General features: G+C 31.8%; 1 protein-coding gene across 1 annotated transcript; it reads right to left on the bottom strand.

The window, feature by feature from the left end:
• Positions 1-1,372: 1,372 nt before the first annotated feature.
• Positions 1,373-2,368, bottom strand: LOC124835987 (uncharacterized). The gene has a single exon (XM_047311037.2). It carries the CDS (start codon positions 2,134-2,136, stop codon positions 1,510-1,512), a length of 627 nt encoding a protein of 208 aa, XP_047166993.1. The 5' UTR covers positions 2,137-2,368; the 3' UTR covers positions 1,373-1,509.
• Between the last annotated feature and the right edge of the window lie 12,524 nt (positions 2,369-14,892).

Below are 14,892 nucleotides of genomic sequence, written 5' to 3' on the forward strand. Positions count from 1 at the left end.
TACCATAGAATTGGTAACTTATTAGAAGAAAATTGGACCCACACGTTACTTCGTACCCCATCATCTACTTTTTATGTCATTCATGAGAAAAATGCAAGCAAAAACAAACCGACACAAACCCATGATTAAACTATATAAAGTCAGTAACTCAAGTCTTTGTGAGGAAAATTATGTAACAAGTTGTGCCCTGACCCCATTGAACTTTTCAGCAGCTCACTGTATATCTATAACTTATAGTTACAACCTAAATAGAAATTGATTTATACATATAACCCTATTTAAAAATTATGAATGGTTAATTTTTTAATCATACTCTATTATCATTGAAGAGACTTTTCAATTAATCATTAAATCAGTTCTCAAAATTAGTGATAAAGTTTTAATTATTAGTTCAATCTCTATAAACAATCTTAGTACATTGCCAAGTAATGTCTGCAATAACATTATAGCTAAGGATTTTTAATTTTTCTCAGTTATTTAAGGATTCGCGTGGTGCACGAATGGTTTTTATTGGATAGTGACTTTTCTTCAATTTGTTCATATGCCATCTACTCGTATAGTATTCTTTAAAAATAATTGTTGTATTAAATAGCAGAATATATAGTCTATTGGCGTTGTCTTCATATGTTTTATTAGACATCGATCACTTCTGAAATGTAATTCTTTTGTTGATCGTAACCCTGTCGAATGAATTACTTTCAGAAATTGGCATGATAAGTAAACTCTAGGCCACTTAAACTTTTGATCTTTTAAGTTTATCAATTATTTTATACAAGTAGAAAGATTCTTGTGTACTTTTTGAGGTATATGAGAATGAAACTGAATTGTTAAAAGGTATATAAATTGTTGGATTAATTTTTAATACATATTTTAAATGTGTAAGAAAGAGATTAAAGTCTAATTCAATCTTAAAAAAAATTTGTATTTTTATATATTTTTTAAATTAATTTTATCTTGTTAAAATAAGTTTTAAATTATAATTTAGGATAAGTTTTAAATCATAATTTAGGATAAGTTTTAAATCATAATTCTAATATATTGAAATGAACTTTAAAATTAATTCTACATTGTAAAATTGAGTTCTGCAATTATTTATATATTTTAAATTGACAGATATACGATTTCCAACACAAAAAGGTGATAGATGAGAGGAAAACTTACAGTAAGATTTGTTGAATTGAAATTAATCTGCTATCACAACCTCATAGAATTGAGGATTCGGTAGTTAATTAACATAAACCTTATTTGTTTAAGATTAGAAGCGTAGTGCAGTAAAATTATTTAACTATGGTGGTGATGATCTGGTATAGGCTATTGAATCCCAACATAAAGGGACTGCTACATATAAGTCTAAAATCAAGAGTTAGAAATCAGAACAAGAGGTGAAGGTAAGCAGGTTAAAGATATATGATGCACTTCATTACTATTAAAATCAGTTTGGCACATACAATCTATCCAACTAGGCACGTTTATTAACACCAATCATAGACAGAAAAGAGCTACAACATGTCACAGAAAATCTCCAAGAAGTACCTTCTTGAATATCGATGAATAACACCCTCGCGACCTGGCATTACCAAAACACAAACTGGAACCAGTCACCTCATACATGTCTTCATCTTCTACACCCTTCCTTGGGTGTATCATCGGAGAAGATGGCACGGAATATGATGTGGGCCGTGGCGAGGAGAATGACAAAGATGACGATGATGAAGAAGAAGACGGGGAAGAAGAAGAATAAGACCAAATGTTTTGAGATCCAGTTTGTGAAGGAGCACCACCTTTTCTAGTAGCACGTTTGGGAAATAGAGTTTGCAAAAAGCTAGATTTTGGCGAGTTCTTGTTCTTGACCTTGGGAGTGGTCTTTCCGGAAGCATTTTGGAAATAAGAGGGTGGTGGTGTGAGGGGAGGGAGAGAGTTTTCTTTGAATCTAACCTTTGGGGTACCTGGTTGAGATTCCCACACAAAGGGAACCGAAGAAGATTCAACATGGTAAGCTTCATTGGAGAGATTGGAGAAATTCCTGGCTAGCTTATCATGATCAAGGAACGTCACCATGTCCTTCTCTTTCCTATGAGGCCTTTGTACAACAATGTTAGAAGGCCTTTGGAGAGTGGTATTAGAAAGCTTTGACATGGTAAATAATTACGAGCTAGTTATGCTATGTAGGTGTGGCTGAATAGTTATGTTATGTATATATGAGTAAGTGTTGAAGATGGGAAAGTGCAAAAGAGACATGTTCAAAGGGTTTTGGTGATGTGAGGGAGTAGTTTAAGACTTTTTTTTTATGTTAAAAATGGGAATCTATGGCCATGAGATTGGCGATTGGTAGTGGGTGGCCTATGTATGTTTAAGTGGTTTCCACATTCCAGTGGAGTTTGCGATGGTTGAATATATTAGAAAAGAAAGTGAAGTCAACTATATACAATTGTGGCAGGTTAGTTAATGGCGCTTAGTTCACGTAAAGATAATAAAATGCCTCTTTAATGATTATTTTCTCATAGATTTATAGTTCCTAGGATCCACTCAGATCGATTTCGTTTGTTTAATATTCTGTCAAACATTATGAACAAAGGATGAAGTGGAATACAAGGCTCTATCATCCCACTATTTTTCTTTTCCTTTTCAATCTCATCTTATTTACTGATTTTGACCATCTTCTCCACAGCTTTGCTTGACTACGATACTGTCGTGCCAGAAACCCTAGAACGACACAATCAAAGCCTGAAAATTGCTGAGATATTGTACGACAGAGAAGACAATATCAATAAAAATTCAGCATACATAAAAAATTAAATAGGCTTCCAATCCAAGACCAAAGTTCTAACAAAATACTTACTTTAAGACAATAATGTTATAAGGTTTTTTTCGTATATGATATCAAATAAAATTAAAAATAAACAAGAGCTTATGTATTTTTAAGTATAAAACAACTGATACTCTCGTCTAAGAAAATTGTATATAATTATCTTAGTTTGATACAATAGGTAATAGTAAATAAATGACAATGTAAAACAGTTTTGCATTATCATCTGTATATATAGCCATCAAATCACATGTTTCCAAAATGATCCATTTGTTTTAGTTGGTGCAATGTTTTTCGTGAGTTGAATATAATATGAATAAGGAAGAATGATTATTGAGAAACTTTTCTTTAAGAAACAAAAGTGTCGGGATATAGCTTTTGAATTGAAAAGGCTATAAGAAAAAAACTATTTTCTATCTAAAAAGCAAAAGTTTAACTAATCATCTATTTTAGTTTCTGTAATATTTTTTTCAGGATATCTCTGAGATAAACGTGTCGATTTAACATCTTAACAAATAGAGTGAATAATTCAATACCTTAACAACCGTGTTAATTGATTTACATTGTACAAAACATATTCTATAAAAGTCTTGCTAATATGTTAAAACAAAGAACGAGTCACATCACTGTTCAAAGAGTTCTTCCTTTTAGTTGTAACAACGTCTTCTGAATTAGTCTTGCAATAAATCTTATACAACCAATGGTTAAAAAAACATCCCTTCCCAATGGGGTTATTGGATGTTTATTATTGCATTACGCAATTCAATGTTTGTTTGAATACAAAATGATCTTAACCATCCATCTCAAGAACAAGACCAAGACAAGAAAAGAAAAACATGGCGTAAGGCAATACCAACCCTAATTAATGAACGGAAGAAAGATGAAGAAGAACACGTGCTACTCTTTCTCGAACCACGTGCCTTGTCAGTTCTCCTTTACTCTAATTGTTTTGGTCAACTATTTTAGATCCAATGCTCCTTTTCCCTGTCATGCAGGCAAATAAGGAATACTTCATTCATTCATTTCATTCATTGTTTTTAATTATAGATTTTGCATAGTCAGAATTAGACAGTGTCTGCATATTAAACTCTAAAATGGAAGAACCTTATTTAGTATAATATAGCAAAGAAAATTGTGAGTGGTTTATGTTGTGTGAAGACAAGAAGAGAGTGAACAAAGATGCATGTTACCCACTTCCCAATGGCACTTTCCCAACAAACAGCATCAGTTAGGCCATCACAATCACTGTTAGTATGGCAATACTTTTGTAATATTTAATGGAATGCTAACATATTATTTGGTGAAAGAACAGCAAGACTACAAAAGTGATGAGAAGGCACAAATTGAGACTTGCTAACGGCATCTCTTAGTAACTTAAATCTGACTCTCGAATTTTGATCTCATCATCCACATCAGAAAAAGTGTAACTTGTTTATCAAAGTCCACTTCTCAAGGGAAAACGACTCAGAGATTGTTTTTCTGTAAGGAACCAACCAAGAAATAAGAATATACACAACCAATCTTTGGTCTTTTTCTAGATTATTACCAGCTAAGTTTTATGTATGATATCTAAAATAACCCAAGTTGCTGCAATTGTTTAGTTTCCTACTTAAATCTTATGAGATCTTGGCATTTATATATGTGTATACATGCATTTTAATTTTTGGATTTTTGAAGAGAAGGGATGTAGTTTCAATTTGTATCTTTTTTAATAAAATTATAAAATTATAAAATTATATTTTTTTATATTTCATAATTTTCTAATTTTATAATTATATATATTTTTTAATTTATATTTTTTAATTTTAAAGGACTTTAAAAATAATTTTTTAATTAAATACAATAAATCTTTAAGGGATATTAATCATTATTGATCTTAACACATCATTATATGACATATTTATGTAAGATAAAATTACTATAGCAGTAATATAGTTAATAGAAAAAAATCTAATGACAGAAATTCAATTGAAAATTTACAAAAATGTGAGAACTCAATACATCACAAGATTTAAGAGAGACTCAATAAAAAATTTTGAAATTTTTTAGTTACTCAAAATACAATTAAAATTCTGTATATATTTGTATATATTTAATAGTCGTGAATTAATTACAAGGAAGTACACATAAAAATTAGCGTCCCATATTTCTAGCTTGAAAATATGATTAATAAAAAAAAAAGAGGAAAATGAATTAGTTTTTACCATCAAAGCCTATAGCCTATATAACTCATTAAGATCTGATTTGGTAGTCTTATTTATCATAAAAAATGGTTAACTGATTTGTTTTAAAAGGTCATTTTAATTTAGTAGGATATATTGCATGTTTTTAGAAAATCATAACTGATCTATTTATAAATAATAATATTTTTTTAGCATAAAAAATATTTAATAGATAATATTGTATCTTCATTTTTTTATTAATTTTTTTTATGATGGTTATAAAATGCAATATGTTTTTGTAATTGACTTTCGGGTGATAGACCAATTGTGGTTGGTCGAGTACATATGAATGTATTATTAGTCATAGATTCATGAAGAAGTAAGTTTTATTGAGTCATAGAAAAAAATTCAATGTATTATTAGTCATAGAAACCTATTTCCATGTAAGTTTTATTGAGTCATAGATTCATGAATACGTAATATTAGTGATTATATTAGTCTTAAATAATACTTAGATTTTATTGAATCATAGACTAATAATACGTAAGACTAATAATTTAGTCATAGATTCATGAATAAGTAAGTTTTATCGAGTCATAAATTAGTGAATCACAGAAAAAATCCAAATGTATTATACTAATAAATTTATGAATATAAAAAATCCAATGTATTATTAGTCATAGAAATCTATTTTTTTTAATTCAACCTTTAAAGTTTTAATATGAAATAAGTTTTTAAACATACTATTGTTAGGTTTCTATAATAAATTAGGTTATACTTATACAAAAGGTGCCTAACCTAAGAAACTATAACAGATTACCTGCCATTTTGCATTAATACATGGTTTAAGAAAAATTCTATGGGGTTGATCGGGTTTAGATTTTTATAAATAATTTTAGGAGATTAAAATAATATATTTAAATTAAAACACAATTTTAATCTCTAATCTTCAAGTAAAATCTTCTCTTTCTTTCAAGTATTATACCACCCTAATTACTTTGCATTTGAAGAAAAAATAGGAAAAAATATACATTTCTTAATCACCAACAAGAGTGTATATCTGCTCTATAAGAAAAAAAAAGCAGTGGATCCACCGATAGGATTATGTAGTCAAGACTCATGTTTTTAACAATATTTATGGATTTAATGATATAAAAAGTTTATCTTTTAAAATGTTTTTGAGTATTTATTTAAAATTTTAATTAATAATACTTTATGAGTAATTCGGATTAGGTGAAGAAATTAGCAAGACATTGACCTAAAAGCTTATTTATATCAATTATACTAAGAAAATAAGTTTACCTGATTTTGAAGTGGATATAGTGGCTTTTGGAGTTTTAGCACGTATCAACCTTCATCTATTATAAGTAGTTCTTTATAATAGTAAATTTTATAATACCATTAATATAACAAGACTCAAATATATGTCTATTTAGTTTACCTAAACTTTATTCGTTATATTGTTATTTTTATATGAAATTAGTCACTTTTTATTTATTGAGTCGAGATTTGGTATAAATTTCTATTTAGTTTATATAAAGTTTTATTCATTATATTATTAATGTTATGTTTATTATTTATATGAAATTAATCACTTCTTACTATTGAGATTTGACTCAAATTTGAAAAAAACTCATATTTTAGAAAATATAAATAAAACTAATTAGGATTAATGTTATTAGGAATGAGTTAATTCCAATAATATCTTTAAATCATTGATCATTAATTAAAGTTTATTATTTTATGGTAATTATCAAGAAGGAGATATTAGAATAAAATAATTTAAATTTAATCACTAAGAAATTTAAGATTGGAATAATTAAAAGGTTAGTGATATATATAATTTTATTATAAATTAAATACAATTTTCAAAATTTTGCACATGGATAATTTTGTAAAACTCAACTCAACTCAGACATTTACATTCATTCAACATGCGCCTAAACTATCTTCTATCTAGTATTTTATTTCTTTATTTTTATTTATATATTTTTGCCTTTAACATTAATTTTATCTATTTATTCCTTTATTTTTTTTACTATTTACTTTATATTTATTTTTTCCTTCATTTTTTTATCTTTTATTTTTTATTTATATGTTATTCTTTTAGTTTTTATTTTTACTTTTCTATAAAAATTAGACAAAAGTATGATGACATAATAATTGTAAGTGAAACCCTATTTCCTAACTAATCCAACCAAGCTAAAATGTTACATTGATGTGGTAAATTAGGAAAATAAATGTTTTTTCTTCATCAGAAAAGAAAAGACATTGTATTTAAACACCTACAAGTGGTACAAACATATTACAATTAGTAGAGGTTTATTTGATGTTTGATTGCTGCAACTAAATATAAAACAGTCTATTTTATAAAATAGTATTACTTTTAAAAATAAATAAAAATATTATAATAAAATTTGTATTGAAACTATTAGTATTAGTCCTTAAAATTGGACGGCATTAACTTTTGCACAAACGTGGCAAACGGCGAGCCACCTTCCCTTTTTACTCTCTGCCACGTTGCTTTTCTTTTTAAAAATTGATTGCCATGTTACCAACCCTTCATCGCCGGTTACCGCTTCGGCTTCGTCGTCGTCGCACACAATGGAAGTCCAGATAAAGAGCCAATTGCCCTGGGATGAAATAGCTGATTGAGAAAATAGTAATAGAATTACCTGGTCCCATTGTGGGTGCAAGGGTTTGTGCTTGAGGAGGCGGCACTGATGCATATGATGATGAGGACGGATTCCATGAAAGAAATGGATTACCCATGTTTAAAGGGTGCTTTGTAGCTGAAGGTATTAGCAGAGCACCTTGCAGAGATGACATGGGAGGAAACTACAACCAAGGAACACCAATCTTACAACATTAACCCAAACAAGCAATTATTGTATGGATGACATAGATGTGTAGATAAAGGAAAGAAATCATAATTATTGATTTGATCTAAAAAAATCATATAAATTCGATTTGGTGTAATTAGGATCTGATTTAATTTCATTCTGCTTTTAGATTAGATACCACCCCAAAATCGAGAATTGCAATCACAACGGCAGAGGATGACTTCCTCGACCTCTCTCAGGCCTTTAGTGATTTCTCCGCATGTAGCAACGACATCTCCGGCGAGCTGTAGCGCCTTGCGACACTCCCATCAGCGGAATGCGTGCAGAAGAACAATATATTTGGAGAAGTGGAGCTGGAGCCCTGCACAACTTTCCTGCAGAGGGAGAGCTTCTCCATGGAGATTATCAAGAGCATTTCGCCGGAAGATCTCCAGCCGATGGTGAAGATTTGCATCGATGGCCTCCAGTCGCAGTCGGTGGCAGTAAAGCGCTCCGCAACGGTGAAGCTCCGGCTGCTAGCGAAGAACCGCGCTGACAACTGGATTTTGATTGCGAAGTTCGGCGCGGTGCCTGTTCTTGTCCTCTTCTCCGTTGTAGTGATCCTTGGTGAGTTTTTTAGTACGCTTTACTTTTTCTGTTTTCATTGATTCATTATTTAAGGAGCTATTTTGAACCACACAGATCCATCCCCTCAACTATCATCATACATTCGTTCATCTTCCCCACGCTGAGTTTCGAACAGAGAACGGAGCGGCGACGTGGCCAGAGGAGAAACCAACTGGGGAACAAACCCTCACATAGGGATGAAGGCGGCGATGACATGGCCAGCTAACGGTGCTTCCGATCTCATTGCGGAAGCGAGATGCAGCGTTGGAGGAGATGAGATCCCTGAAGACGGTCGCAGTGTGGAAGTAGAGGCAAAATGGGCCTTAGCGGCGGCGCCGGAGGGACTTTCGTAGCGGCCAACGTTGCCGAAGACGAACTTTCTAATCGGATTTCCGGGGCACGAAACCTGTCAATTTTGTTAATTTCAGGAAATAATTTTTCTGGGTCGATTCCTGAGGGGATCTGTGAATTGGTTAATCTGAGATGACGAAAAAGAAGAACTCAACTTTGCCCCAACTGAGATGACGAAGAAGCAACATGGCAGATACTTAAGAAGAAGACGTGGCCTCGCCGTTTGCCAGATCAACTAAAAGTTGACGCCGTCCAATTTTAAGGACTAATACTAATAGTTTCAATACTATGAAGACTGTAAGATCCTTGAAAAATATTTGTAAGTTAAATACTAGATAAAAAAAAAAAAAGTGAATAGTAAATTGTGAATAGTAAAAGGTGAATAGTAAAAAGTGAATAGTAAAAAAAAAAAAAACAAAAAAAAATATTTTTGGAAAGGATAAGTGTTCCACGTAGCTTTGAGATCAGAATTTATCAAATTGCAAATAAAAAATTATTTTTGTAATAGTAAAATGAATAAAAAAAATGAATAGTTAAAATGAATAGTAAAAATGAATAGTAAATTTTTTTTTGCTATAAATAGCCAAGGGGGGGAGGCTGAAAATTTACACCAAAGAACTTAGAAAATTTTTGAGAGAAGAGAGTTGGAAGAATTTCAAATGGGATATTCTGGAAGTTTTCAGAGGACGAGGGGATTAAGTCTGTAATAGAGGTAAGGGGAGCTAACTTTGAGTATTTCCTTTTGTATTATCTTGAGTCTTGGATATGCTATATTTTGTTTTTTCTGATCTTATATCTTGAATATGGAGTATTTTGTTTCTGTATGATCTTAAATTTTAAATGAGAGTATACTTTGTGTTGATATCCAAGTGTGATAGTTGTAAAATGTAATGTTGATTATGTTATGCCACTTGTATGTTATCAGTTGTTTATTTTTTTGTATTTTGGAAGGATTAGAAATTGTCTAACCGGCTCTGCCAGATTCAATTTCTTGTTTCCCCAAACATTCTATTGTTTTCCTTATTTAATTTTATTGTATTTTGGAAGGATTAGAAATTGTCTAACCGGCTCTGCCAGATTCAATTTCTTGTTTCCCCAAACTTTCTATTGCTTCAGTTATTTATTTTATTGCACTTTTGGAAGGATTAGAAGTTGTCTAACCGGCTCTGCCAGATTCAACTTCTTGTTTCCCCAAACTATTTATTACTTTACTTATTTATTTTATTGCATTTTTGGAAGGATTAGAAGTTGTCTAACCGGCTCTGCCAGATTCAACTTCTTATTTCCCCAGACATGTATTGTTCTTGTTATTTAATTATATTGTATTTTGGGATGGATTAGAAGTTGTCTAACCGGCTCTGCCAGATTCAACTTCTTGTTTCCCATGAATTTTTATATTAAGATTATTCTTATGATTGTCAAATATTGTATTCTTCTATGACCATTTATAGTAATATCTTATTATGGGTAATTGTTTATAATTATCTTGTATGAATTCTATCATGAATGAGTTTCTTGGCTGAAATTGATCTTGTTGGAAGGTCTGGAGTAAGGATTCTGTAATAACTTGTATATGAGTATTAAATAGATGTAGTGATACTATTTGAGGTTGTTGTAAGAGGAAGTAAAAATATTAAAATTAGGCATTTTAGATTTAGAGCATAAGCGAACAAGGTAGATAATTTAAATAAATAAATTGTTAATTATTGAAGGCCTCCCTTTGTTGGTAGGATAGAGGAACCTTAAAAACCTGAGTTGGCACATCCCTGATCATAGAGCAGCCCTGGCCTGGTCCAGTCAGTTGTGACTAGTCATATGTGTTGGCGTCGAAGGTGAGTTTGATGCGTTCAGACATCTGGGTCCTCTCCGGTGACCAATTGGGGTAAAGAAAGATCTCTAATAGGATGAAATTAAAATAAAATAAGTTAATTGGAGATGCATAAAGTTATCATGGTAAAAACTTCATATATATTTTATTTATCGTTACATTGAGCTCAGACTTTAATACGTAGTGGCTCAGATATGATGAAATGTTTTGGCTGATCTATGAATCTTTAATTGGTGAAAATATGTTGAGTTATACTCGTTATGGTCAAAAATGAGTTTATAATATGAAGTATGATAGCTGGCGATATGTTTAATTTATTGACACCAAAATAGGTTATTGTCAAATTATGATTAGAGAATGAACATGATTGAGTTATGTGGAGAAGAGGTTATGAATTGTTGATTTGATGAAATGTTGGAGTGGATAAGAGAGTATGAAATGTTGATGTGATGAAATGTTGGAGTGGATATAAGAAATTATTGCTTATGAAATGATGTTTCCTACGGGAAGTAGTATGTTCGGTTATACCATGAGAGCTTGGTATGAACAAAGTAACACCTGAGGTTAATGAAAGCAGGCAGCAAGTGGTCTGACCATAAGGCTTTGACATAAATATGTGGTTTATAAGTTTTATAGAAGCAGGCAGAGAGCGGTCTGACCATAAGGCTTCAGAGAGTAAGACATAGTATACAGGTGAGGCTTAAGGAAGCAGGCAGAGAGCGGTCTGACCATAAGGCTTCGTGAGTAAGCATAGTATAAATTGTAAGGTTTATGAAATTGAGGAAGATGATTTTGATAATGATGAATTAATGACATCGGGGTAATGATATTTGAGTAATTGTAGAAATAAATGATTAAACTATTCTTATTACAAGTTTAATGATTGATTTGATATGGTTGGCTTACCCTTATTTGTTTATGCTATGATCATATAACTCATGTTATATGTGATTAGATAATGTTGCAGATGTGGTTGAAAAAGCTTAGAGATGAGAGAGATGCGGGGAAAACCTTTCATGGATTTTTTGTAAAAAGAATAAATTTGTATTGGGAAGATTATGTTGTGTAAAATTTAAAAGTTGAAATGTCAACGGTGAAGACTATATTGTTTAAAGTTTGTAAGTTTGGTATTGTACTTTGGAGTAATTGAAATAAAGTTTGATTGTTTATATGAGATATCGAATTAATTTAGTCTCTACTATCAGTAATACCCTTTAAAATATTTGGGTGTTACAAAGACTAAAAAGCATCAAAGTTTCGAGTAGGGACTAAAACCAAAATCGTGTGATACTTAAGGGACGAAAAACATATTTAACCCATATGTAAATGATGTTTTTAGAAAAACATTTATGCATAGTTTTTAATTATGAGATTAATATTAAAATAATTTTAAGAAATTATATTAATAAAATTGAAAACATAATTTAAAAGAATGCTATAAAAAAAAGAGTTATAAACAATCTAAACAATTCATGTTCACTCTTGATCTTTTGAAGTCAAACTTAAATATTTAAGTATACTTAATTAATTAACAAGTCATATTTGAGCATTATTTTTTTTTTAAATTAAGTTCAGAGTTTAATGTTTTGTTCACCTAAGGTGATTTGTGGGAGATGATTTTGAGGAGAGTAATTGAATGGATTTGATGGTAATTTTTTTGTTGTTTTTTTGAGTGAATTTGTGAATAATTAAGAGAGGATTTGGAAGTAAAGTTTGTGAGAACTAGTGTAGGACTTGATTGATGTGATAAATTTAAAAAATTAGTTTAATTGGTAGAAATTAAAGATTACCAAAATGCCCGTAGATATTAAAGTAATATAAAATCTTATTTATTAATGTTATATTTAATTGTAAAAATGTATATAAAAAGACCAAAATTATAAATAATTATTATAATTAATTTTTAAAAATTAAAAAAATTATAATGTAGTAAAATGAATTTATTTTTAAATGTAGTATTTGTTAATGTTATATTTATTTGTAAAAATATTTATAAGAGTAAAAAATTAAAAATAATTATTAAAATTAATTTGTTTATGAGAGACTGTGCTTTATGGCAATGTGTTTTGCCACATTGTCACAATGTTTATGATCTTATTACTGTTATCTTTTGTTTTCTGTTTTTACTTAATTACAACAAAACTGCAATTTCATTTTCAATTTATGTCCAATTTTGAAAGATTTGTAGAGGAAACAATTTTATTTCGGTGTCTTCTGTAAAAATATTTGAAATCAGGGAACATAATTAAAAGAAGGTGATAGTTCTGTAATTAAAAAGTCAAAAGAGTAAACAAGATCAGGAAATAAAAATGGAAGCAAAGAAGACCAAGTGGTTTTTCTCCTACAAATTCCTACATGATACGCTGCTAAAATGTTTGGTTTGAGTTTGTTTTGAAGTTCTGTTGTTCTTCATGACACATTGCTTAGATTTTTCCATTAACAAATAGAGAGAATTCAGAGTGGGCAAGAAATTTGGAAGAAATCAAACCCAAACTTTCATACCAATCATAAATAATATATATATATATATATAGCATTCTACTATATACTATATATAATTTTTCTTTCCCTCTCTAACATCTAAAATCAAATATCTTCTACGTTTCTTCATCCAGCCGCTTGAGCGTGGTGTCCTTGGCTTCACGTAGTACGTACAGTTACAGCATCATATCCTTCTGCCTGGCAAGATAGATTAGAGTCCAAGAAGCACGTAGTAGAGTATGGTTATGGGCAATGCAATCAGCATTCCAAATATAACCCTGCACAATTTATATATATATTGTTTATGATTCCTTTGTGTTGACAGCATTTTCTATGGCTATTAGGTTCTTGACAGGTCCAACTGTTATTGCTGCAACCTCCATAGGCATTGGACTCTGTGGAGTTCTTTTGCATGTTGCAATTGTCCAGTTATGAAACCTTCTTTAATCAACTATCTATTACACTCAAAGTATATAATTCTTAGTTGTTTATGATATGGCCTATATATTGCAGGCTGCCCTTCCCCAAGGTATGGTTCCTTTGTGTTTGCACGTAGTAGAAAATGCTGCAACAGATTTTCCACCGGCAATGATCTTGGGTTGTAATGCCATGAACAGACCTGATTACAATTAAGATTCCCATATATAATTTACCCTTTTTTTTCAAACAATCGAATATATGATATAGTGCGGATAGAAACGAGAAATAAAATAATAAAGGGTTCATCACAGGTACCTAGACTGGACATGGCCATTTGCAGTTCATGGAACCCATTTGCGGCCAACCGTACGCCGGAAAACATTGCAAAACGTTGCCCTTCACCCTCGACAGAACAGTCCTCCTCCACGTTATGCCACCTCCACCTAATGCCACCTCCATCCCCATCAACCTCACCATACTATTGTTCGGCCAAGACCACCAGATATCCTCCACCGCACAAACCTTCGTCCTCTTCTCCATGCCAGACATCTCCGTGCTTTCCGTCGTCGTTTTCTCCACCTGCGTCTATGTCTACGTCGAATCGTGATCGTAACAACACACCTCCATTCTCTGAGGCCTTCTCCTCAACCCCAACCCACCGTTGCTTTCATGGCAGATGTACACTTTCACACCGACGCCACGAAGATCATAACCGCATCACCCCATGGGCGGCCGTAAACACACTTATGCTAACCCAGTTTTGGCGACAGAGCAAGTATTCTAGGTATGGGGAACCGATTACTCGAACTGGTTATTAGAACCAGAACACAGAGGTGTCGTCCGCAGAACCGGATATGAAGCACGCTGCAGAACCGGATATGAAGCACGCAGACTCGAGACGCAAAATTATATGGAACCGGATATAAAAAGCATGTAACCGAATACACCTCTTTCGCAAATTCTTCCAAAGGCTGGAACCGGATACGCTTGACAGTGGAACCGAATACATGAAGATCTCTTCTGCTTCAAGCTTTCGTCTTCTTCATCCACTTGCCTCCTCATCATCAACCGCCTTCTTACTTGTCCTTCGTCTTCTTCATCTGATTGCCTTCATCATCAACCGCCTTCTTCCTCGTCCAAACACCCATGTCTTCGTCTTCACCAGTTGCAGACGTCTTCAACCTGCAAAAACCACATAAATGTGTGCGAGAAACATTACCTCAGATGAACATCTTCACAGCTGCTACATCTCAACTGAAAGCTTCAGCACACACACAAGTCTCAGTCGCGCAAAGCTCCGCAAAGTAAACACACTCTCACAGTTAATACACACACCAAAGTTATCTACCAACACCGTCTTATTAATGGTGTTCATGGTCAGGCTTCTTTTTCAAA

The sequence above is a fragment of the Vigna umbellata genome, chromosome 1 (genome assembly GCF_029865625.1).
Source record: "Vigna umbellata cultivar VRB3 chromosome 1, Vumbellata_1.0, whole genome shotgun sequence".
Taxonomy (NCBI): Eukaryota; Viridiplantae; Streptophyta; class Magnoliopsida; order Fabales; family Fabaceae; genus Vigna; species Vigna umbellata.

What these genes read in the sequence shown, in the direction of transcription:
- LOC124835987 (XM_047311037.2), bottom strand. Translation starts at nt 2,136, where the DNA reads ATGTCAAAGCTTTCTAATACCACTCTCCAAAGGCCTTCTAACATTGTT.